The 25,001-nt window shown below is 41.0% G+C and overlaps 1 protein-coding gene across 3 annotated transcripts in view; it reads left to right on the top strand.

Moving 5' to 3' along the window:
- Positions 1–5,793: 5,793 nt before the first annotated feature.
- The window catches only part of EHHADH (enoyl-CoA hydratase and 3-hydroxyacyl CoA dehydrogenase), a 45,902-nt gene continuing 26,694 nt past the window's right edge, over positions 5,794–25,001 (top strand). Inside the window, exons 1-4 of one of the 3 annotated variants that reach the window (XM_026497346.4) lie at positions 5,794–5,997; positions 11,431–11,534; positions 17,698–17,870; positions 21,030–21,141. In XM_026497346.4, coding sequence (XP_026353131.1) covers positions 5,924–5,997; positions 11,431–11,534; positions 17,698–17,870; positions 21,030–21,141 — 463 coding nt within the window. In that variant the 5' untranslated portion in view covers positions 5,794–5,923. Of the gene's footprint in view, positions 5,998–11,430; positions 11,535–17,697; positions 17,871–21,029; positions 21,142–25,001 lie in introns of those variants that run through there. The other 2 variants (XM_044383571.3, XM_048214990.2) reach the window with 2 other exon arrangements.

Below are 25,001 nucleotides of genomic sequence, written 5' to 3'. Positions count from 1 at the left end.
CTCAGGCCATGATCCCAGGGTCCTGGGATCGAATCCCTCATTGGACTCCTTGCTTAGCAGGGAGCCTGCTTCTCCCTCTGCCTTCCACTCCCCCTGCTTGTGCTTTCTCTCTTTCTGTCAAATAAATAAATAAATAAAAGCTTTTTTAAAAAAGTATTTATAATAAGTACTTAAATAAATAAATAAATAAATAAATAAATATCTCTACATCCAACATGGAGCTCAAACTTACAACCCCAAGATCAAGAGTCTCACGCTTTACTGACTGAGCCAGCCAGGTGCCCCATGGTGGCAGAACTTTTAATGGAAAAATAATTTAGTGTTAATATTATCATAGGTCCATCTAGTTCCTTCTTTCAGTCAATGCACTTTTCCCCTCTTTGCCACCAAAATACCATAACTTGATGAAAATAAATGCAAAAATATGTTTTAATCATATTTAAAATCATTTGAATCACATTTTTAAGAGTCTGAAACAATCCCAATTTACATAGATCTTCTTTGGGTCTTAGAGTAAGCATTTGGGTTATATACCTACCTTTGCTATTAACAAGGCATGTGACCTTAGACAAATCACTTCACTTCTCTGGGCCTCAATTTCCTCTTTAAGGTTCTGCCTGGAGTAAACCTTGTCTTGTTCTGTGTAGTAGAAAACAATGCATATTTCCCACTATAACCACTAGTAGATGCACTTACGTTTCCTCCCTCCTTCTCTCCCTTCCTCTTCCTCCCTCCTTCCTTCCTTCCTTCCTTCCTTCCTTCCTTCCTTCCTTCCTTCCTTCCTTCCTTCCTTCCTTCCTTCCTTCCTTCTTTCTTTTCTTGTTAGTTCATCTGACCAAGACATCATTACACCTCGTTACACCTGAACAACCACCTATAAGGGTAAAAACTGTGCATCCCAAGACTCTAAGAGATGACAGGCCTAAAATATTTGTTAGATGAGTGAAAGAATGAATGGATTCTAGGAGGCGCCTGGGTGGCTCAGTCATCAAGCATCTGCCTTATGCTCAGGGCGTGATCCTAGAGTTCTGGGATCGAGCCCCGCCTCAGGCTCCCTGCTCCACTGGGAGCCTGCTTCTTCCTCTCCCACTCCCCCTGCTTGTGTTCCCTCTCTCACTGGCTGTCTCTCTCTCTCTGTCAAATAAATAAATAAATAATCTTTTAAAAAAATGAATGGATTCTAGGATTCTTTCTGGGCCCTTTTATCTCTTACTAATACTGCCTTTTCTTCTATTAAAATACTCTTTTGAAAGCTGTGGTTGTGGAAAGAGGAAGAAATGAGACAACAGGTAGGAGCTGGGTTGGGAGGAGAATGTAAAAGGCACTGCATTGCATTCCCAAAGCGAACATCAGTGCTCTGTGGTATTTATGGATGAAACCATTTAATGTCTGAGACTTATTTTAAAATAATATGGGAGAGTTCAGATAATGAAGATGGGTCATATATTGACATTGTTGAAGCTGGGTGTATTTGGGTTCATTATATTCTTTCTATTTTTTGTGTATACTTGAAATCTCCACGAAGTTTAAAATAAGGTAATGAGTGCGTTTCCCTTCCTCCAGTCAAGACCAAGTTCAAACTATCCCATGGAATCTAAATTTGTATACTTTTGACTGATGTGACAGGAATCTTGTCACAGATTGTGTTTTTGAGAAGCAGACACTGATATGAAGACGGGGATTTTCATTAGGAATGGATAGGAGCAGGATTGGCCAGAGGAAGATGTTGAACTGCTACTCAGGTTGAAGGAATCTTCAGCCAACTTGGGGGAGAGCTGAAGAGTGAGTGGTGCCCATCAGAGAGTATCCTGGGTCAGGTTGAAATGGCCAACCCTTTGCACTGGATGCTGTCTGCCTCAGGAAGGGTACAATTTCAAGCAAGGTGGCTCTCTGCAGCTGAGGCATATCCTAGAGAAGCTAACAGAGGGGCTGCCAGCTGGCCATGCTCTCTGGAGTTGTGCAGCAAGTCCTTCCTTGAAGGGGAGTCTGGGCAATGCCTCTTTGCATCTTCCACAAAACACAGCAGAATGTAGCTTCAACAATAGGGGATGTATTGACTTCTGTAAATGGACTGTTATGACAGGCATCGGGATTGGTTATTCCAGCAACTCAATGATGTCGTTCACGACCCATTCTTCCCCTCTCAACTCTGCCTTGGGTAGCATCTGCTTCAGTTTGTGGCCAGCTTCCCTCAGGGTGGCAAAATGGCTGTAGCAATTCACCTCACATCTACACACTGTGCACACTCGCAGAGGAGATGGACACATATTCAGTAGTTCCAAGACGATTCTCAGGCTAGAAGAGAGAAAAATATATATACATTCAGAGGGGCGTCTGGGTGGCTCAGTTGGTTAAGCGTCTGTCTTCGGCTCAGGTCATGATCTCAGGGTCCTGGGATCAAGCCCTGTGTTGGGCTCCCTGCTCAGCAGGGAGTCTGCTTCTCCCTCTCCCTCTGCCCCTCCCCATGCTCGTTCTCTCTCTCTCTCTCTCTCAAATAAATAAAAATCTTTTTTAAAAAATAGCCAAAAAGTGGAAACAACCCAAATACCCATAAACTGATGACTGGATAAACAAAATGTGGTGTATATATATATAAATGAACTATTATTCAGCCACTGAAAGAGATGAAACACTGATGCATACTATACAACACGGATGAATCTTAGAAACACGCTAACACAGCCTCCAGAGCCAGACACTGTGGGTTAAAACTTCGGTTCCACTTTCAGTAGCAATGTGGCCTTAGGCAAGTTAGCTCTCTGTGCCTCTTCCATAAAATGGTGATAAAGAACGATACCTTATCCATGGGCTGTGAGAAGGACTAAGTGTGTCAATACATGCAAAGCATTTAGGACAAAGCATGGCAAATGGGAAGAATGAAATGTTAGTTATTATTTTATTTTGTATTATTGTGTTTATGATCATTAGTGTACTTAGCTGGAGAAACGACTTGAATCACAATATGGTGTTAGAATTGAATACAATGTTCTACAGAACATCCAGATGAAAAACAAATAAATAAACGGTTCTGCCTGCATATTTCAAAGGAGGAAACTTGTGCAATTTTAAGTGTTAAGCCTTTTCTTGTGAAACACCAAAAGCCCATTTTTCTAAATGTTGTCATTTATTACTTTGGTATGCATCCTGCCAATTTAAAGGGCTTTTTCCCCTTTCCCTAAAAAATAATGTCAGATGGAGGCTGCATCTTTTCTGTTCATTTTAATTTCTTAAAAGTCCAATAGCCTTCAGGTGTAGCTGGTAAGGTCCAAATCTTTCTCCTTGTAGTGATTCATATGAAAAGCTAGCTTGTGTGGTTATTTAAGGATAAACATTTCCCCACTCTGGACAGTTTTGCTCTCTTTAGGAAAAAAAAAAAAAAAGCCGGGGTGCCTGGGTGGTTCGGTTGGTTGAGTGTATGACTCTTTATTTCGGCTCAGGTCTTGATCTTGGGGTTGTGAGTTCAAGTCCTATGTTGAGCTCCACGCTGGGCATGAAGACCACTTAAAAAAAAGAAATCAAATGTAACTTAATCTAAACTATGAATTATGATTCGGAAGAGTGGAAGTCATTGCCATTTCTGTAGCTTCAAATACCAAGATTGCCTGGTTGCTTGTTGTGCTCAAGTCATCCTGCCCCATAAAAGGGCATCTACTGCAGTAACCGCAGGGGGCTGTTATGGTTTGAATTGTGTCCCTCAAAAAGACGTGAAGTCCTAGACAGCAAGACCTGTGAATGTGACCTGATTTGGAAATAGGGTCTTTTCAGATGATTAAATTAAGATGGGATCATTTAGTGTCCTTATAAAAAGGGTAAATTTGGTTGCAGAGATACACCCACACAGGGAGAACACCATATGAAAACTGCAGTCATGTTGCCACAAAGCCAGGGAACTACCCAAACCTAGGAGGACCTGGAATCACTCCTTCCCCAAAACAAACAAAAATGTTACACTAAGTGAAAGACACCAGGTGCAAAGGCCACATATTGTGTGATTCCAATTATATGAAATATGTGGGATAGGCAAATCTGCGTGGTGGGTACAGGGTTTATTTTGGAATGATTAAAATGTTCTGGAATTTGAGAGTGGTGATCATGTACACCTTGTGGATATACTAAAAATCATTGAATTGTACACTCTATTTTTTTAAAGATTTTATTTATTTATTGGAGAGACAGAGTGAGAGAGAGCATGAGAGGGGAGAGGGTCAGAAGCAGAAGCAGACTCCCCACTGAGCGGGGAGCCCAATGCCGGACTCGATCCTGGGACTCCAGGATCATGACCTGAGCCAAAGGCAGTCACTTAACCAACTGAGCCACTAGGCGCCCCTGAATTGCACACTTTAAAAGGATAAATGGGATAGTGTGTTAGATCTCAATTTAAAAATTCATTATCCTTTAAAAAAAGACAATATCACTTGAAATTTTCAGAGGCATCAGAGATTGATATCGCCTGTAGAAGTTGGGTTTTGTCCACTGGATTGTTTGTGATTGGGAGGCCACTAGAAATGAGGGCTGTCCTTGCTAGACTGGCTGTCCCTGATAGGTTGGATACCTTCATACTGCGGCTTGTTCCCAGGACCTCAAAGCAATCCTACTTTCCAAGACTTGGAAACTGTTTTTATTTCCAAGAAGTCAAAGAGTATGAAAATAGTCCCTAATCCTAACTGAGATTTGCGAAACATCAGTGAACGAAATCATTCCATTGTTTTGTTTTGTTTTCCTCTGAAACTTCCAGACTGCCTTACGACCACGTGATGGACTGTGAGGGCCACCAGGGGCTGATGGCATCTAGAAAAACCTTGTTTCAGTGGTGCACTTTTGGAGGGAAGGGGCTGGGCCTGGTTTATCTTTCGTCTTCTGCCCAGGCCTAGCACATAATAGCTGCTCAATTCATGGATGAATGAAATATTAGAAATCACAATCCTTAGGAATGACAGAAGAAGAGAGGGTTTTTTTTTTTCCTTTTGTCTATTTTGTATCTATATGAGATGCCAAATGTTAACTAAACTTATTGGGGCAATCATTTCCCAATCTATGTGAGTCATTATGCTATACACATTTAACTTATATAGTGATGTATGTCAATTATATCTCAACAACACTGGGGATATTTTTTTTTTTTTAATGATTTTTTATTATATTATGTTAGTCACCATACAGTACATCCCCGGTTTCCGATGTAAGGCTCGATGATTCATTAGTTGTGTATAACACCCAGTGCACCATGCAATACGTGCCCTCCTTACTACCCATCACCGGTCTATCCCATTCCCCCACCCCCCTCCCCTCTGAAGTCCTCAGTTTGTTTCTCATAGTCACTGGGGATATTTTTTAAAAAAGAAAAAAGAAGGTTGGGGCAGACAAGATACCCATACATTTCACTAGGTTGCGCGTTATAGTAAGACAGATAAAATTACTGTTCTGTAAGTGGTTGGTACCATACCGGTGAAATTCATGGTGCGTGTATTTTATGTTCCAAGCGCGTGTCCTATCACCTAATCGGTAAGACCCCAGGTATCTATCTCTGTTAAGAAGGCTCTTGAAGATGAAAACTGATGACAGCTCCACCAAGTTAGTGAACCCAGAAGTTGTCCAGCGAAGGCAGGGTTGCAAACTTCGACCTGCTGGCAATCACACCTATTTTCCACGGTCCTCCCGGATCTACGTGGCGATGGGAACCTGCGCAGAGAAAGAGAGCACAGGCGCCTGCGGAGCGCGGGGGCGGGGAGGGGGGAGGAGGAGAAGCTTGTGGGAGGGCCGGCGGCGGCGCCCGGCGCCTCGGGCGGCTGGGGGCGGCGGGAGGCGGCGCCGGGCTCGCATTGGCTCAGCGGGCGCCCCTCCTCGCCGGGCCGGCCCCGCGCGTGGGGGAAAGCGGCATCGCCCAGCACGGGGAAGCGGAGACGACCTCCGCAACCGCGGAGACATGGCCGAGTACACGCGGCTGCGGAACAGCCTGGCGCTAATCCGCCTCCGAAACCCGCCGGTCAACGCCATCAGGTAACGGGCTCGGTGGCCCCCGGCCCCGGGGACGGCGCGCCCTTCGCCGCCTGCCTGCTCTGAGGCTTTGACCCCCCTGCTGGTTTAAACGCGGAAAGACACTGGCCCAGATGGAACCGCGGCGCATGCCAGGGCCTTGTGCTTAAGTTAGCTTGGTTAATGTTCGCGGCGAACTCTAATCCCTGCTTCACTGGTGAGGAAACTGAGGCTCAGAGGCAGACGGAGGGCTACTAAGTGGGGGGGATCTGGGCTCGAACCCGGGTCGGCCGTGCCAGCTTCGTGCTCAGCCCTTCTGCTCGCTAGCAGCTTTGACTTATCTGGTGTACGTTCTGTTCCAAAGGTGAACAATGCTGGCTGGACCTTGATCCCTCACTTCCCAACCTCAAGTCCAGGCCACGCTAACAATGTGTGACGGAAAGATTTAAAAATCCGATGAGAAGGTGGCTTCACATTTGTAAAAAAAAAAAAAGAAAAGAAAAGAAAAGAAAGAAAGAAAGAAAAAGAAAAGAAAAGAGTAAAGAAGGTCCTCATTAATGCCAAGGCAGTGAAAACAGGTGAAATGTGGTGTGGTGCAGAAATGCAAAGTTCTCTCTCCTGATCTGTTCTAAACTCAAGGCCTTGGTGCTTCCGTGGAAGATATGTTTGGAGTAAGCCTGTTCAGTAGCATTTCCTGAAGAACGAGTGTTTGAGCAGTTTATCTTCTTTTACTACATCGTGAAGCGCCTTACTTATTAAACATTTCACAAAAATGTGTGAGGTGTACTTGCAGCTCTGCTTTCAAAACTGGTGGTTTTTCTGTTTTTAATTTTTAAAATGTTTAATTATATAGGTTTGGTTCGTGCATATTTTTGTAAAAAGGATACTGATCCATCAGCCCAGGAAAGAACCACCCATCCTCAGAGAGTAGGATTAACAAATTATAATTTACAAAGAATATATAAAACAGCAAGAAAGGCCTTTGGTCAACGTTCTTATCACATAGGGCTGGAGCCAAAAGAGACTGGAATGAGGAGGCCTGCTAATTTTAACTGAATTTTTACCTTAGTGTCATCAGATTTGATTTTATCATGAGTATTAGTGTAATTCTTATTTTTAATATAAGTCATTGCATTTAATAATACAAAAAAGTGCAGGAATAAAATCCTACAAGAATATGTCCACTTGCGATTCTCAGGAAAAAAAGCAAAATATCTGTTATTTTGGTTTTGATGAAGAAGAACAGAAGTGAAATGATTACGTATCCATTTTGGACTTGTGTGTGTTTTAGTTGGAGACACTAGATATTAGGACTGCGTCAGCCTCTGCTCATAACGGCAAACCATGCCCGTCGCTGAAATCGGGAAAAAAGTTTCAGTCTTATGCCCATAACTAGAAATATTTTCTCATAACGACTTTAAACGTTCCTTGTATTTAGCCTGCCCCTCCCCCCTTGCAAGAGACATGTTTGTCTCTACCTCATAATGTGCTGGTTATGCCGGGGACGTGCGCTGGCTTTGCACAGGTGTTAGCTCCCTGTCATGGAAGTCCTTCCCAGCAGGCGCTGCTGCCTGGGGTTTATTTCAGCTTCATCAGGCTTTCTGTACTTGGGAATGCTTTCCCGCCCTTCCTTCTATCTTCTTCTGAAGTTATATACATATATTTTTTTAAGATTTTATTTTTGAGTAATTCGACACCCAATGTGGGGTTTGAACGAATGACCCCGAGATCAAGAATCACACGCTCTACCGATTGAGCCAGCCAGGCACCCATTCTGAAGTTGTATTTTACATCGAGGTATATACCCCAGCGTGTTCATCAAATTTAGGTTGCCTATTTTTTTCTTTTTTTAAAGATTTTTATTTTTTTATTTTTATTTATTTATTTATTTTTTAAAAAGATTTTATTTATTTATTTGACACAGAGAGAGACAGCCAGCGAGAGAGGGAACACAAGCAGGGGGAGTGGGAGAGGAAGAAGCAGGCTCCCAGCCGAGGAGCCTGATGTGGGGTTCGATCCCAGAACGCTGGGATCATGCCCTGAGCCGAAGGCAGATGCTTAACGACTGAGCTACCCAGGCGCCCCTAAAGATTTTTATTTTTAAGTAATTCCACACTCAATGTGGGGCTTCAACCCAGGCACACTCCCCCTATTTCTTTTCTTTATACTTTTCTTTCCTTCCTTTTCCCCTTGCTACTTGTATATGGGAAATTATCTCTTCCTAGCTCACTGATTCTTATTTGAATTTTTTTTTTTTTTGGCCCAAACATATAGTTTAAATCCTTTGCTAGTTTAGCCACCAAGTTTCCTTCCATTCAGATGAATGCCAACCCTCTTCATAAGTGTAGGATATGTCTGATTACTAGGCCCGTCTCTCAGACAATGGCTTTCAGGCTTCCCGTGTTTTACACAGCAGCCTAATACACACACATACACATACATAACTGAAAACAAAGTTTTGTGAAACAAAACTTTTCCTTATGGGGTGCCTGGGTGGCTCAGTCTGTCAGGCATCCGACTCTTGAGTTCAGCCAGGTCTTGATCTGGGGGGGGGAGGTTGTGACTTCAAGCCCTGCACTGGGCTCCGCGCTGGGAGTGGAGCCTACTAAAAACAAACAAACAAAAAACCAAACCAAACAAAACCCTTACCCTTACATGTTATGTAGTTTGTCATTTTTTTTTTTAAGATTTTATTTATTTATTTGACAGAGAGACAGCCAGCGAAAGAGGGAACACAAGCAGGGGGAGGGGGAGAGGAAGAAGCAGGCTGCCAGCAGAGGAGCCCGATGTGGGGCTCGATCCCATAACGCCGGGATCACGCCCTGAGCCTAAGGCAGACGCTTAACAACTGAGCCACCCAGGCGCCCCTAGTTTGTCATATTCTATTTTTCTCTTCTCTTCTATTTCTCTAATTTAAAAAACTCTGGTCACAAGTCACAAACTTGATTTGATGACCTTTGGTTTTAAAAAACTGTCACAGGAAAGGCTTCCTAAAATCACAGAAGCTAAAGAACTTTGGTCAGCCCCCATGAAAATGTGATCTTTACTCTAGACTCGATTTCTCCATACTTGCACAATATTAAGGGGAGAAAATAATTTCTTAACCCCTGTAAACTTATCATTGCTACAAGGCTGTGGGCCCTTTACTCAGCTTGAATCTAGTAAAGCTGTATCTGTTTACAACCATTTTCATTTCCCTTTGTTTGAATTTTGCAAAATTAGCAGGACCATAAGAAATAAAAGAGTAGAGTTTGGTTGAAATGGGGGAAGCCAGCCTCTTGTCCTCAGGAGCACTGATTTTGGCTACTTTTGCAGCCATTATTTATGCAGAGGAAATACTTGCCTTTTGGACTTCTGAGTATTCTGGATGGGTCCAAATCTCATTAGCAGATTTGGTTTCTCTCTTCTTCTTCCTCTTCCCCCCCCTCCTGCTCCTTCTTTTAAGATTTATTTATTTAGTTTAGAGAGAGAGGGAGAAAGTGAGCAAGCACAGGGGGAGGGGCAGAGGGAGAGAGAGAATCTCAAGCAGACTCCCTGCTGAGCACCGAGCCAACGTGGGGCCTCATGTAGGGCTGGATGTGGTGGGGGGACTGTGTGGGGGACTCAGTCCCATGACCCTGAGATCATGACCTGAGCTGAGATCAAGAGTTGATGCTTAACCAGCTGAGCCCAGGCACTCCTAGCAGATTTGGTTTCAAATTAAGCAGTCAAAGCCAAGAAGTTTAGTTTGGTTTCCTCTAGGTTAAATGATGAAAAGTAACTAGGTGAAAGGGAGTTAATATATACCAGTATCTCCTTTATTTCCCGAGATTTTTAACTTATAGTTGCTGGTCTGAACAATCTGGCTTTTCTAGGAGTTTGTTGTGGTTTTGTGTGTGTGTGTGTGTGTGTAAGATTTTTTTTTTCACCCTGTATACTAGGACAGACCTTTTACCCAGAATGCTTAAAATTCCAGTACAAACTGATTGGATTCTGGTTCTGTCATTTTTCCTTTAAGCAGTTCCTCATCACATTTCCCAGGTTCTCCTCCTTCACCATCCCCTGACACTTACTGATCCTCTGTTGCTTGGCAAATTCTCTTCTCTTGATCTTTGTGACTTTGGCCTCCCTTGGTACTGAATTGCTCTGCTGAGCCTCTCCCACTTCTTCAGTGAGGGTGTATACCCCCAGCTCTCTTTTCCTTTGGCAGACTCATTCAGTCCTGACTCTCTTCTGTAGATGACTCCCTCATCAATGAAACTTAGCAGTCTATTATATGTCTTTTCTTTCCCAGACCTTGCCTTTGCCTCCTTAGTTAGTATTAGGTTTGGCTGTCAGAGACAGAAAACTCAAGAGAGTAGTGGATTAAACAAGACAAGGTTGATTTCTTTCACAGCAGTGTCTTAGAATGGCATGACTTCTCCACAATCATCAGGGACCCCATCTATTTATCTCTTGCTCTGCCATCCTCAATACTCGGCTTCCACCTCTTGGTCCATGACGGCTGCCCATGATCTAGCCATCACATCCCCATTCCTGCCAGAAAAGGATCAGAGAAAAGCATCCCCAATCCTTTAGGACTCTTGCCACAGTTGCTGCCATCCTGTTGGTCAGAACTTAATGCCTTACACTGTCTTCCCTGAGTAGCAGGCTGGAAAATGCAGTCTTTACTTTGGGCAGTCATGTATCCAGCTAAAGACTAGATGCTTAATACTTGGAAGAAAGTGGGGAGGGTTGGATATTTGGGGTAACTTGAAGCCCTTGACACGTCTCTTAAGTTGTTTCTTTTAGACTATTTCAGTTTTCTTATATTTTGCTAATATGACAAATTGTAAGTAAATTCTTCTCTTTGTGAACGTCCACATCACTTTCGTTGTAATTTTATTACAGCACTTATCTTAGTGTGGTATTTTGTTGTTTCCTAGGATGTTGTAGACTCCTTTTCCTGTACATAGAGAATGTACAATAATATTTTAAAATTGATGAGTGCTGCTTCTGTGTGGTCAAAGTTACAGCAAAGTTCAGGAAAATTTTATTTTTTTTTAATTTAATTTTATTTTTTAAGAAGTTTATTTATTTAGCTTCATGTTTAATTCACAGTTGACATATGTATTATATTTTTAAGATTTTTATTTATTTATCTGAGACAGAGAAAGTGAGTGAGAGAGAGAACATGAGTGGGGTGGAGGGGCAGAGGGTGAAGGAGAAGCAGACTCCCCACTGAGCAGGGAGCCTGACATGGGGCTCGATCCCAGCACTTTGGGATTATGACCTGAGCCGAAGGCAGATGCTTAAACAACTGAGCCACCCAGGCGCCCCAACATATATATTATCGGTTGGTTAAATTAGCGAAAACTGAATAGTAAGTAACTAGGGTTTTTATCCATTGTGTGTTTCATTTTCCATTGTTAGAAAAGGAAAAAACTCTGAGATGGTAGAAATTAAATTCTAATGCCTCATGTATTTTTTTCCTTTTAGTGCGGCCGTACTCCATGGACTAAAAGAGGGACTGCGGAAAGCTATAACAGACCATACAGTAAAAGCCATTGTGATTTGTGGAGCAGATGGCAAATTCTCTGCAGGTAACCAGTCCCTAACCCTCTCCCACTGTCTCCGGAAACCAGCCACAGACCGAGACCAATACTGCGTGAGCTGTCTCTGTGGGGTAATGCCTTAGAGTTGGTAAAGGATGTGGGAGAGTTGAGTGGGAATGAGGAACACTGTAGAGAGACAGAGTCACAAAGAGACCCGGCAAAGATTCTGACCTTACTCTCTTTTTTATTGGATTGGGCCTTTGGCGGACATTCAGTGCCAGGCTTGATGGGTGTTATACCTGCTAGTATACACTAACTAACACTAGCAGGTGTGTTGGTACAAACCTGCTCTGCATATTTCTCCACCCTATGTGAGCTTGGGCAAATCCCTGTAATCTCCGGAACCTCAATTTCTCTGCTTAGAAGGTAGATAGCTGGGGTGCCTGGGTGGCGCAGTCATTAAGCGGCTGCCTTCGGCTCAGGGAGTGAACCCAGTGTTGTGGGATCGAGCCCCACATCAGGCTCCTCCGCTAGGAGTCTGCTTCTTCCTCTCCCACTCCCCCTGCTTGTGTTCCCTCTCTCGCTGGCTGTCTCTCTGTCAAATAAATAAATAAAATCTTAAAAAAAAAAAAGAAGGTAGATAGTAGGGCCGCCTGGGTGGCTCAGTCGGTTAAGCGTCTGCCTTCGGTTCAGGTCATGATCCCGGGGTCCTGGGATGGAGCCCCAAGTGGGCTCCCTGCTCAGTGGGGAGTCTGCTTGTCCCTCTCCCTTTACCTCTCCCCCCCCCCATGCTTGCTGTCTCATTCTGCTTGCCATCTCTCAAATAGATAAATAAAATCTTTAAAAAAACGAAAGTAGGTAATAATATCTATCTTAACAGGTTTCTGGGAGGTTGCATGAGATATATCTGAAAGTCCCCAGTGCAGTGCCTGCCTGCATCAGATGTTCAGTAAATGTTATTGTTTATTTCACACAGACTTGAAATGGAGTTCATTTTTCTTGTGAGGGTCACCCATCTCAGCGACCATGGCAATCTTTATTGGGTTCTTCCATGAAGATGCAAAAATATTGAATATGGCAGAAGAATCTGAAATGGAGATTCAGTGGTATTTGTGACAGTTTTTCTTCTTTTCCCAATTGAATATGTTTATGCTCTTTGACAAAAGTCACGTGGATAGGAGGGCCTATGTGATCTTACTGCAGCCAAGGGAATTTAGTGTATGTTAATTGAAACCTGAGAAGAGCCAGATATTGGAATCATGACAATAAAGAAATGTAAAAATGTTAGTCATTATAATAATTGCCAACTACCTTGCCAGTTATGTAGGTAATTTATTTATTAATAATGAAAATAGTATTTTTACATGTATTATATTTTAATCCTCAGTAAATCCAACCATCTCCATTTACGGATGAGAAGGATGAGCCTGAGAGATTAAAATACTGTGCCAAACGTTAACCAGTTATTAAATGGCTTACTTGTTGTTTGAACACTTGAGGTCAGCAGTCCAAGACAGTGACTTTGTGGCATGGAGAGAGGGATCCCAATTATGGAGAACTTGATTATTTCTTTGTAAGAAAGGAGATAGAAAAGAGAGAGTGTAGTTAGAGGTCAAGGACAGGAAAAGTTATTTTCCTAGAAAAGCATTATGAGTTGTTAGACTTAATGGATTTATATAGAATAATGCACCCAACAATTGGAAAATATACATTCTTCTCAAATCTCAACATTTACAAATTTGACCAGATACTGGACCACAAAACTTCTCAATAAATTTCATTTGCAATACATATTCTGACAACAGTGCAATTAAACTAGAAATCAGTAACAAAAATATAACTAGAATTAGAAATTAAATTCACTTCTTAATAATCTCCGAGGCAAAACAGAAATCATAATAGAATTTAGAAAATATTTTGAACTCAATGATAGTGAAAATGCAACATGTATAACTTGAGGAATACAGCTAAAGCAAAACTTAGCAGGAGATTTATAACCGTAAAGGTATTTATCAGAAAGGAAAACAGACTGAAATATAACGAGCTAAGCATCTATATCAAGGAACTAACAAAACAAGCAGTGAAATAGACCCAATGAAGTAGAAGGAAGGGAATAATGAGGAGGAAAAATTAATGAGATAGAAACAAATGTGATTTAAGACTATGTCAAAAGTTAGTTCTTGGAAAGACTAGTAAAATTGACAAAACTTTGGAAAGATGGATCAAGAAAAAAAGAGAAGGCACGATGTATATAAGGAATGGTGAATGGGATATCACTGCAGATGCTGTAGCCATTAAAAAGGATAACGAAAATATTATGAAAATATTGTGGCTTACAAATATGACTCAAGAGGAAATTGAAAACCATTCAAGAAATTGAGCTAGTAATCAAAAATCTCACAAAGTAAATTCCAGCCCCAGATGACTCTAACTAAAAAGTCAAGGAAAATATCCTAATTTTACACAAATGTTTTAGGGAATAAAAAAAGAGGGAACACTTCCCGTATTAGCTTCCTAGGGCTATGGTAACAAATGACTTTAAGTAGATGACTTAAAACACCAGAAGTCTGTTCTCTCATAGTTCTGGAGGGTAGAAGTTCAAAATCAAGATACCTGCAAGGCCGTTCTTACTCCAGAGGCTCTAGGGAAGAATCTTACCTTGCCGTCTGTGGTTGCTGGCAACCTTTGCTGTTTCCTGGCTTGCTGCTCTCTCACTCCTGTCTCTGCCTCTCTCTTCCCATGGCCATCTCCCCTGTGTCCAGATTTCCCTGAGCTTACACAGATCCACTCTTATCCAGTATGATCTTATTATAACTCAATTATATCTGCAAAGACCCTATTTCTAGATAAAGTAAGTTTCGTAGGTTCAATCCAGTACAATTTCCAATTCATTTTGTGAGGCTAGCATAACCTTGGTACAATAGCTGTCAAGGCCAGTATAAAAAAACAAAATTTGCAAATGAAATTTACAATGAAAAAAAAAAGCAAAATGAAAGGCCAGTTTCATCCATAAACCTAGATACAAAAAATCTTGAACAACATATTATGAAATTGAATCTAACAACATATAAAAAATGGAAGACATCACCTTTTTCCCAGAAATACCTGATTGGTTGAACATTAGAAAATTAATGTATTTCATCCTATTAAAAGATTGCAAGAGAAAAAAACGTGATTTTTTTTCAAGAAATGCAGAAAAAAAATTTGATAACATTTGACATGTATTAAAAATAAAAACTCCTGGTAAACTAGGTATAGAAAGAAAATGTCTTAATTCATTTTGGAAAACCTACAGCAAACATCAAATAAAATGGTAAATTGAAAGCTTCCCTTATGAGAAAGGAACAAGACGAGGCTAACTGCTATCACCATTTCTATTTGACATTGTGTTCCAGGCCCTGGTCAGCCCAGTAAGCCCAGAAAAACAAATGGCAGGTATAGGGATTGGAAAGGAAGAAATGAAACTTCGTTATCCAGAAGATATGATAGTGTTTGCAGAAAAATCAAAATAATCTATTAGAAAATTGTTAGAATTAATATGAGAATTTTGCTGGATATACAATCAATATCCAAAAATTAATTACATTTCTATATGCCAGAAAAAAACAATTAAAAAGTGAAATCACTGAACTCTTGTCTGTGCCTTGGTTTCTGTAAAATGGGATAATAATACTAACCTTACGCTGCAAGTAGAAGGATGTAAGTATAACATTTAAGAATGTGGGCTATGGGGGCGCCTGTGTGGCTCAGTCGTTAAGCGTCTGCCTTTGGCTCAGGGCATGATCCCGGTGTTCTGGGATCAAGCCCCGCATCAGGCTTCTCCGCTGGGAGCCTGCTTCTTCCTCTCCCACTCCCCCTGCTTGTGTTCCCTCTCTCGCTGGCTGTCTCTCTCTGTCAAATAAATAAATAAATAAAATCTTTAAAAAAAAAAAAAAAAGAATGCGGGCTATGTAAACTGTCTGAGTTCAAATCCTTATTCTACCAGTGATTAACTGGGCATATGTCTGAACTAGCCACTTTAACAACTCAAAGCCTCAACTTCCTGACCTGTGAAATGGGGATTGTTACACACTTAATCTAGGTGTTAAGAAAATTAAATAAGAGAGTATATGAAACTATTTAGCACGGTGCCCGATGTAAAGTAATTATCCAATATGTGCTAATTGCTGTTAGGATATGAAAATCGTTTAAATATAAAGTTACAGGATTGATAGGCCTGAAATACAGGCTGAAATAGATCTTGTTTTTCTTAAGCCAAAAAGGAATCTAAATAATAACAATAATAATAACACTAGGTTAAAACGTGAATATGATGGATTGGTAAGAAAAAAACATAACGTTAGGTAAGGAGCAGGTAGAAACAAAAAGATGAATAGGCTTAATATGAAATACTCATATTTTAACTTTTTAACTTATACCAAGCTTAATGTATTTATTTATTTACTTACTTACTTGGGTGCAAAAAGGTGGTCTCATTAAAGCACAGGGACAGGACCCATGGGCAGAAAGAGCTGCTTTTTTTTTTTTTTTTTTAAGATTTTATTTATTTATTTGACAGAGAGAAAGAGCACAGAGGCAGGCAGAGGGAGAAGCAGCCTCCCTGCTGAGCAAGGAGCCCTCATGCGGGACTGGATCCCAGAGGCAGATGCTTAACCAACTAAGCCACCCTAATGTTTTTAAAGAATAGATAATGCTATAGGGAAAATGCTCGGTATTTATAATGTTATGTGAAAAAAGGAAAATATTTTAAAAAATGATGCTATAGAATGCTCTCAGTATTGTTAAATATTATAGACTTTCGTTTAATTCTCTCGTAAGTCATTTAAGATAGGTGTTAAGATTAAGAGGCTAAATAAATAACTTACTGAAGATTACAAAGCCATTTACACATATGAACTGGGAAACAACTAAGAATTCACTAGAATATTACATTGTTATCTCTGTGTGATGATTTTTTAGGTGGTCTTTATGTTCTTTATTATTTTGTATGTTTTTCAGATTTTCTGTAATGCATGTGTTTTTTTTTTTTTTTTAAGATTTTGTTTATTAGAGCAAGCACAAGCAGAGGGAGTGGCAGAGGGTGAGGGAGAGGGAGAGGGAGAAGTAGGCTTCCTACTGAGCAGGGAGCACAATTCGGATTTCGATCCCAGGACCCTGGGATCATGACCTGAGCCAAAGGCAGACATGTAACCAATCGAGCCACCCAGGCGCCCCACATGTGTTATTTTTATGATTAGGAAAACAAATAAATGTTGTTACTTCTCTTGATCACAAAAAATTATTATGAAAACATAATTCCAAGCTGGTTGATGAATATATAACTCATAAATATGTGTGTTTCAAGTTTTATGTTGTAATGACTTCACGTTCTTAACAAAGATATGGGTCTAAATGGCTGTGAATAGGGTTGGTGAACAACACCATGCAAAAAAAATAGGAAGGGCTGGCTCAACCTCAGAATCTCTGTTCCCCTTCTTTGGGCTTTTTAATGTTTTGTTTTGTTTTTTTTAAGATTTTATGTATTGATTTATTTGAGAGAGAGAATGCATGTGCAAGCAGGGGGAGGGGCAGAAGTGGAGGAAGAGGGAGAGGGAAAGAATCTCAAGCTGACTCTGCTGAGCGTGGAGCCCTACCCGGGACTTGATCTCACAATCCTGAGGTCATGACCTGAGCTAAAACCAAGAGTCAGGCCCTCAACCAACCAAGCCACCCAGGTGCCTCTGAGCTTTTTAATTTTTTAAAATCTTTTTAAAGATTTTATTTATTCATTTTAGAGAAAGAAAGAGAGAGCACACGAATGTGAGAGGGAGAGAGAATCTCAAGCCGACTCCCCGCTGGGCATGGAGCCTGATGTGGGGCTCGATCCCAGGACCCTGAGATCATGACCTGAGCTGAAACCAAAAGTCAGACACTTAACTGACTATGCCACCTAGAAACCCCTTAATTTTTTTAAAGGGTGAGTGGCTGCCTATCATATGGAAAGCTAGATTTTAGAAGATTACAGGATTCCTGATAAAGATTTGGGGATTTTCTCTCATATTGTTCTACATTTTCCAGGCTGTTTTTTCTTCACTGTGTGTCCAACCAAACGATGAAATGTTTCATGGGCCCAGAGAGGTCTGTGATTCCTTGAGAGTGATCTGTTACCTTATTGTTATATGACAGAACCCAAGTCTTTCTCAGCTCTCTTCTTCCTTGTCTGTGTCCTTAGGTGCTGATATCCACAACTTCAGTGCACCTGGAAAACCTGGCTTGGTACTGGGACATGTAGTAGATGAAATACAGAGAAATGAGAAGCCCACCGTGGCAGCTATTCAAGGCCTGGCTTTAGGAGGGGGACTGGAGCTGGCCCTGGGCTGTCACTATAGGATTGCTCATGCAGAGGTAACAGCCAAAGCTCCATTAGGGGCTTCATGGGGGGAACTTTAAGGCAAATTCTAAATGCTGTGTAAGCCTTAGAGGTGATAGTTTTAAAGGGCCAGCTCACTGGCTGGCAACTCATATTTTTAACACTGGTTTTTCAGCTGCTACGTACGAGCACCAGGATAGTAGTTGTTGAAATATGTCCATTCTCATGGGTGAATGGCTAATAGCCTGAGCCCCGTGACTGTTCTTTTGCTTCCCCTAACCCTATCCCTTGGGTCTCCCCATGATCCACCACCTAAGGGGAACTCCTGGGTCGGTACTGGGCCCCCAGGACCCTGCTCCAGTAGTATGACTCAGGTCAGGCTCCTCGGAGCCATGCTCGTGCAGTGCAAGCTATGAAATATTTTGCCTATCATCCTGAGTATGTGTACTTTTTAAAATTTTATTTCCTATCTCAAAGGTTCCAGTTTTGTGGTCCCTCATAATTATCAGTACCTATGAAGACAATTTCCTGTTCAAAAATAGCACAAAACTGTACATCCATTTGTTTCCGTAAACAGATTTAATTTGGGCTCTTAGGTTTGTAGATGAGGTCTGTGATACCAGTCTTACAATGGTGACAGTTTTGTAAGTAACATATTTTTCTAAGGATAGAGATAATATTGATCATTGTAATAGACTAGAAAATACAGGAACCTATAAAGATGTAGACTAAAATCACCCATAAACTTACAGTTCAGAAATAACCACTATTAGCGTTCTATTTTGTTTTCTTCTGGACTTTTTCCTAATTAATATTTTTTTCTTACAGCTTTTTTTTTCTTTGCTATCTTTTTTAAACATATATTTATTTATTTTAGAGAGAGAGAGCACACATGTGCACGCCTGTGTGCACGAGTCAGGGGAGGGTCAGAGAGAGAGAATCTTCAAGCAGACTCCTCACTGAGCTCGGAGCTCAGGGCTCGATCTCACAACCCATGAGATCATGACCGGAGCAGAAACCAAGAGTCGGACACTGAACTGACTGAGCCACTCAGGCGCCCCTAATTTGCCTTCATTTTCAAAAGCTAGTTTTGCCAGGTATAGAGTCCTTGTTTGACACGTTCTTTCTTTCAGTGCTTTGAATATGTCATCCCACTGCCTTTTGGCCTCCGTGGTTTCTGATGAGACATTTGCTGTTAATCTTACTGTAAATAGTCTTTAAAAATATCATTTTAAATTGCTGCATAATTTTGTCTTATAGATATACCATAATTTATTTCACTATTTCCTCAGGGCATTTCAATTTTTATAAAGGCTTATGAATAAAGACCTATATCATAAGTGCTCCTTTTTCTGTGTCCCTCTTATATGCCTTCTGCACACTGAGTGCAGATCTAAGTTATGAGCAATAATAAGTCAGGGAATGGGGATGAACAGTGGTGGAAAAAATCATGACTGACTGTTAGGAAAGCCTTGTGTGGTTGAGGCTCAAAAATTTATTTTGGAGCTGTAGGCATCACAATGTGGGTACATGACAGTCTGCTTTAAAGTACTCTCCTCCCATCCTGTACCTGGAAGATGACTAACAGAGCTTTAGCCACTTTTTTTTTTTTTTTTAAACAGAGGGCATGTGTATGTGTGCAGGGGGTGGGGGGGTGGCAGGCGGTGCAGACAAGAGGGAGAGGGAAAGAGAGAATCCCAAGCAGGCTCCACGCTTAGCACGAGCCCAATGCAGGGCTCGATCTCGCAACCCTGAGACCATGACCTGTACCGAAATCAAGAGCCAGACACACTCAACTGACGGAGCCACCCAGATGCCCCAAGCTTTAGCCACTGTTAAATAGCCAGGAGAGGCATGTGGTAAAGGATTCAAGCTTACTTTCTTGTCTGGACAGAGGTGGTTGCCTGATTATTTTTCCATAGTAGCTTTATTGAGATATAATTCAAATACCATATAATGCACTAATTTAAATTATACAGTTGAATGGTATATTAGCATATTCACAGAGTTGTGTAACCGTTACCACAGTTAATTTTAGAACACTTTATCATCCCAAAAAGAAAATTTGTACCTGAAGGAGTAACCTACCATCTATCCTCTCCCCAGTCCTAGGCAACCACTAATCTACTTTCGGTCCTATGGGTTTGCCCATTCTAGACATTTCATATGAATGGAATCATACAATATGTTGTCCTTTATGACTGGTTTCTATCACTGAGCATAATGTTTTCAAGGTTCACCCATGTAGCCTCTATCAGTACTTCGTTCCTTTCTATGCCTAATAATATTCCCCTGTATGGATAAACCACATTTTCTTCTTCCATTCATCAATTGATGGACATTTGAGTTGTTTCCATTTTCTTGGCTTTTGTGAATAATGATGCTGTGAAAATTCATGAACCATTTTTGTGTGTGTGTGGATATGTTTTCTTTTCTTTTGGGCATATATCCAGGAGTGGAATTGCTGGGTCATATGGTGACTGTATGTTTAACCTTTCAGGAACTGCTAAATTGTTTTCCAAAGTGACTGTACCATTTTATATTTCCACTAACAATATATGAGGGTTTTGTATTCTCTACCTTCTCTCGAACACTTGTTATTGTCTGTCTTTTTATAATACTCATCCTACTGGACATGAAGTAGTATCTTGTGGTTTTGATTTGCATTTTCCTGATGGCTAACGATATTGAACATCTCTTCATGTGCTTACTGGCCATTTTGTATCTCTTCTTTGGAGAAATGTCTATGCAGATCCTTTGCCCCTTTTTAATTGGATTGTCTTTTTATTATTGAGTTGAAAAAGTTCTTTATGTATTCTACATATCTGATTAGCAAATATTCTCTCTTATTCTGTCAGTTGTCTTTTTAATTTCTTGGCTGCCTGGCTTTTTTAGGGCTCCATAAAGCTGTTTCTGGAGAGTATCATTTTTGTTGGCCCAAACAGGTCATAATGGAGTCAGAGAAAAAATGTGTAAGAAGCTAGAGATGTGTTTCAACATGAAGACTTAGGGACAGCACAGCTCTGCTTATTCTGTTAACTAAAGTAGAGTGTGCACTAAATTTGCCCTGTAGAAACTCTTGCCAAATAGTATGAAACAGGGTTTTTGAGAGTGTGGGAAATCCAGGGGAATGCTTGCCTTGGCTCTACAGGTCACCTCATTCTTATGATCTTCATGCCTTCAAACTTTGATAGGCTCAAATTGGCTTCCCAGAAGTCACATTAGGACTCCTTCCTGGTGCAAGAGGAACCCAGCTTCTCCCCAGACTCATTGGAGTTCCTGCTGCCCTTGACTTAATTACCTCAGGTCAGTACAAACCCTGCCAACAACCGAGTAGAGCAATGTGAGGAACTGAACTAGGATGTAGAGAAATTCTAGATTGACCATTCCCTACACATGTAATCTTAAGAGGATACTTTAACTTCTTTGACAATCAGTTTTCTCATCTGTAAAATGGAAAGCGTACCTTCCCTGAGAGCTTCTCAGACATTACCATGAAGACTACGTGGGAGTGTCTTCTAAATGAAAGTGTATACAAAGCACCAATTATATATAAGGTTTTATTATAGTTCGAGTGTCCATGCACAGACACTGGTATTCACATAGGGTGCATTAAGTTCAGACCTAATTTAGAAATTGTAATATAAACAAGAATTAAAACCAGAATTATCACAGAAAGTTTTCAAGTTTTAGTGTGGAAATGATTGAATTTTTCATTTCACAACTCTTAAGCTTTTATCTACAAATAAAAGGTGTTCTCTCTCACTAGGGAATGTGAACAGTGCAACACTAGAAAACATTTAGACACCCTGGATTTACCAAATACCAAAAGACTTATAAAAAGATTTCCAGTTGAGGTGAGGTTAGAAGAAAGAGTCACGTTTTGATTGACATTATTTCTTCTTTCTTTATTTCTATGGGTCGGGAATTTGGGACCGGCTTAGTTGGATTCTAGTTCAGGGTTTCTCATGAAGTTGGAGTCAAGACACTGACTGGAGCTGTAGCCATCTGAAAACTTGAGTGGGGCTGAAGGATCTTCTTCCAAATTGGCTCCCTCCCATGGATGGCTTGTGGGGGCTGACTGTTGGCAGGAGGCTGCATGTCTTCTCCACGTGGACCTCTCGCTAGAGCTGCCTGAGTGCCTTCACAAGATGGAGGCTGGCTTCCTCTGGAGTGAGTGATCCAAGACAGAGCTAGGCAAAAGCTGCAGTGTCTTTTATGACCTAGCTTTAGAGTCATGCACCATCTTTTCTGATTATGTATATACATTATATATATATATATATTTATATTTATATATATAATATACATGTATACATAATATATATAATATACATGTATACATAATGTATATATGGTATTGATTATAGAGGTCTTCCCTATTCAACATGGGAGGGGCTTGAACACCCGAGAGGTGAAACTCCCTGGGAGTCACTGTATACTCACACATACGCCTACCTATTACGTGAGTCACATGTATAGTAGGTTAGATGGAGATAAGTGCTAAAGAGAAACATAAAACAGAAAGTGGGAATATAAAATGTTAGGCATAGAGGGGTAATATTTTAATATAAAATGTTAGGAATGGAGGGGTTAAAAAGGCTTTCCTACAAAACGACATCTGGGTGAAGACCTGAAAGAGGTGAGGAGGCTTATTATGCCAATATCTGGAGGAAGATATTTCATGTGGAGAAAATAGCAAATGCAAAGCCTGGAGTCAGCAGTGTGCTTGGAAGTGTCAAAGAAAAGCAAGAAGGTTGATCCAGCTGGAGTGAAGTGAGTAAGGGGAAGAGATGTAGGGGTTGAAGTTGCATCATGGACGGCTTTGAAGATGATAGAACCAACTTTGGCTCTTCTTCTAGATGAGGCAGAAAGGCATTGGAATATTTTGAGCAGGGGAGTCACAGGCTCTCATGTTTTTTGAAGATCACTCTGGCTGTTGAAAATATATTAACTGGAGGTAAGGGCAGACCTAGAAGGCTGATTAGAAGCCTGCTGTAATCATCCAAGGGAAAGATGAGGAAAGCTGGGACCTGAGCGGTAGCAATGTAAATGGCGAGACATGGTCACATTCTGCATGTGTTCTGAGGGGAGGGCCAGCAGGATTTTGTGACCCATCAAAAGTGAAATGTGCGAGAAAGAGGAGAGGGAGCGATTCTGGCAGCCTGAAAGGATGGTGCCATTATCGAGATGGCAGGGCAGGTTCTAGGGAGGAATCGCCAGAGCTTACTTAGGGACACGTTAAGTCTGAGAGCCTATTAGACATCCACGTGGAGAGGTCAAGTAGCTAGTTGGACGAACTGGCCTGGGGTTTAGGAGAGAGGTCTTCTGATCTCCTCTCAGCCTCCATTTTCTCATCACTACAGGTTGCGTTAAAGAATAATGAAATTACATGACTTGCTTCTGGTATGGTACCTGCCACATAGAAGACATTTAATGAGTGGTAACGAGTGGCAGGTAATGGTAATGAGTGGCAGGCCGAATAATGCCCCCCCACCACCAGAGATGTCCATGTCATAATCCCCAGAACCCCTGAATATATTACCTCACATTCAAAAGAGACTTTATAAGTGTGATTAAATTAAGAATCTTAAAATGGGAGATTATTCTGGATTTTTCAGGTGGGCCCAGTTCATCACAAGTGTCCCTAGAAGAGGGAGGCAGGAGGTCAGAGAGGAGAAAGATACTGTCCAGCTGGCTCTGAAAATGGAGAAAGTGGCCACAAGCCAAGCAAGGCAGGCAGCCTCTAGAGGCAGGAAAAGACCATGAAATGGAGTCTCCCTTAGAGCCCCCAGCCAGTTTTGCTGACCTGTTTCAGACTTCTGGTATCCTAAACTAAGATAAGAAACGTGTGTTGTTTTAAGCTGCTACGTTTGTGGGAATTTGTAGAGGAAACTAATGCAGTGCCTATTAATGACGCTATTAAGACTGTTGCTGTTTGGTTTGGAAAACTTTTTTTTTCTAGCAGAGTATGCTAAAAAAATTGTTATTGAAAGTTGAAGATCCCCTACTGATGTTAATGTTGAAAAAAATACCAGCTTGTTAGGCACTGTGCCCATAGGAAGTTAATAAGTAAACAGATTTAGATTAAATTAATATGTAAATAGCTAACCTTTGCTGATCTTCTGGAAACCATTAGAGAGCTAATTCTGGAAAGTAGAGCAATTATGACAACCGCCATTGCTTTTCCACACTTCCCTGAAAACGCTACCTGAAAACAGCTGAATCTTTCGCAGTCACCACAAAAGAGATGCTTGAGCGCGTTGCGATTCATTCCCTGATGTTCCCTGTCCAATCAAATGACAAGGCTTACAGTGCCCTGCTCTTGCTTCTACTTCCTTTTTTTAGGGTTTCACTGAACAGCATAGAAGGTCTCTGCTCTGTTCTCAGAGAGCTTTGCTCCAGCCCCTGAATTTCTTTCTGGTCTCTCCTGGGACAGGGGTACCCTCAGACTCTAGACTTTGAGGAGATGCTTCTTACCACCTAGAATAGTCAGGGAGAAGTTGCGAGTGGCATCCTTACCCTACCTGCCTTTCAGGTGGGTTAAGTCCAGGTGAGTTTTCTCTATATTTGAACAAGACGTGCAGGGTGAATTTTAGTAGCCGGGGCTCCCAAGCAGCGATAATAGGTATCAGCAAATATAATTCGGTGATCAAAGCCAACAGATGAACAAAAAAACTTAACACTGAACCCAAAACCTATGAAAATATTCTATGACATTAGAAGAGTGAAACATTAATGTGAAACAGATTAAAGAAAATGAAAATTTTAGAAAATAAATTAGAAAAGAAAATATTGTATTTGTTAAATAAGAACACACTGTCTAAAATCAAAGCGTTAGGCCAAATAACTTCTTTTTGAAGCAATGAAAAGAAGACAGGATGGAAGAGACAACCCAGTCAGCAGCATGGAGGATAAGTTGAGACATATTTTTGAAATTCAGAAGAATTTAACAAAAAGATACAGAAGGTGTGTGATCAAGGTCTCTGCTTTGAATAACAAGAGCTCCCAAAGCATGAAGCAAAAAAGGTGAGAAACGGTAACCAAAGGAAAAAATAGAAGAAACGCTTCAGATATGAAATGGAACCAGAGATGGCATTTCAGCGAGCTCACCGTTTTCTTGGAAAAACTGATGAGATATCAATTGCCTGATGTATTTTGGTAAT

The sequence above is a fragment of the Ursus arctos genome, unplaced genomic scaffold, assembly GCF_023065955.2.
Source record: "Ursus arctos isolate Adak ecotype North America unplaced genomic scaffold, UrsArc2.0 scaffold_4, whole genome shotgun sequence".
In the NCBI taxonomy this organism is placed as follows: domain Eukaryota; kingdom Metazoa; phylum Chordata; class Mammalia; order Carnivora; family Ursidae; genus Ursus; species Ursus arctos.
The sequence above is the reverse complement of the archived record's forward strand: the minus strand, read 5'-3'. Positions and strand labels throughout refer to the sequence as shown.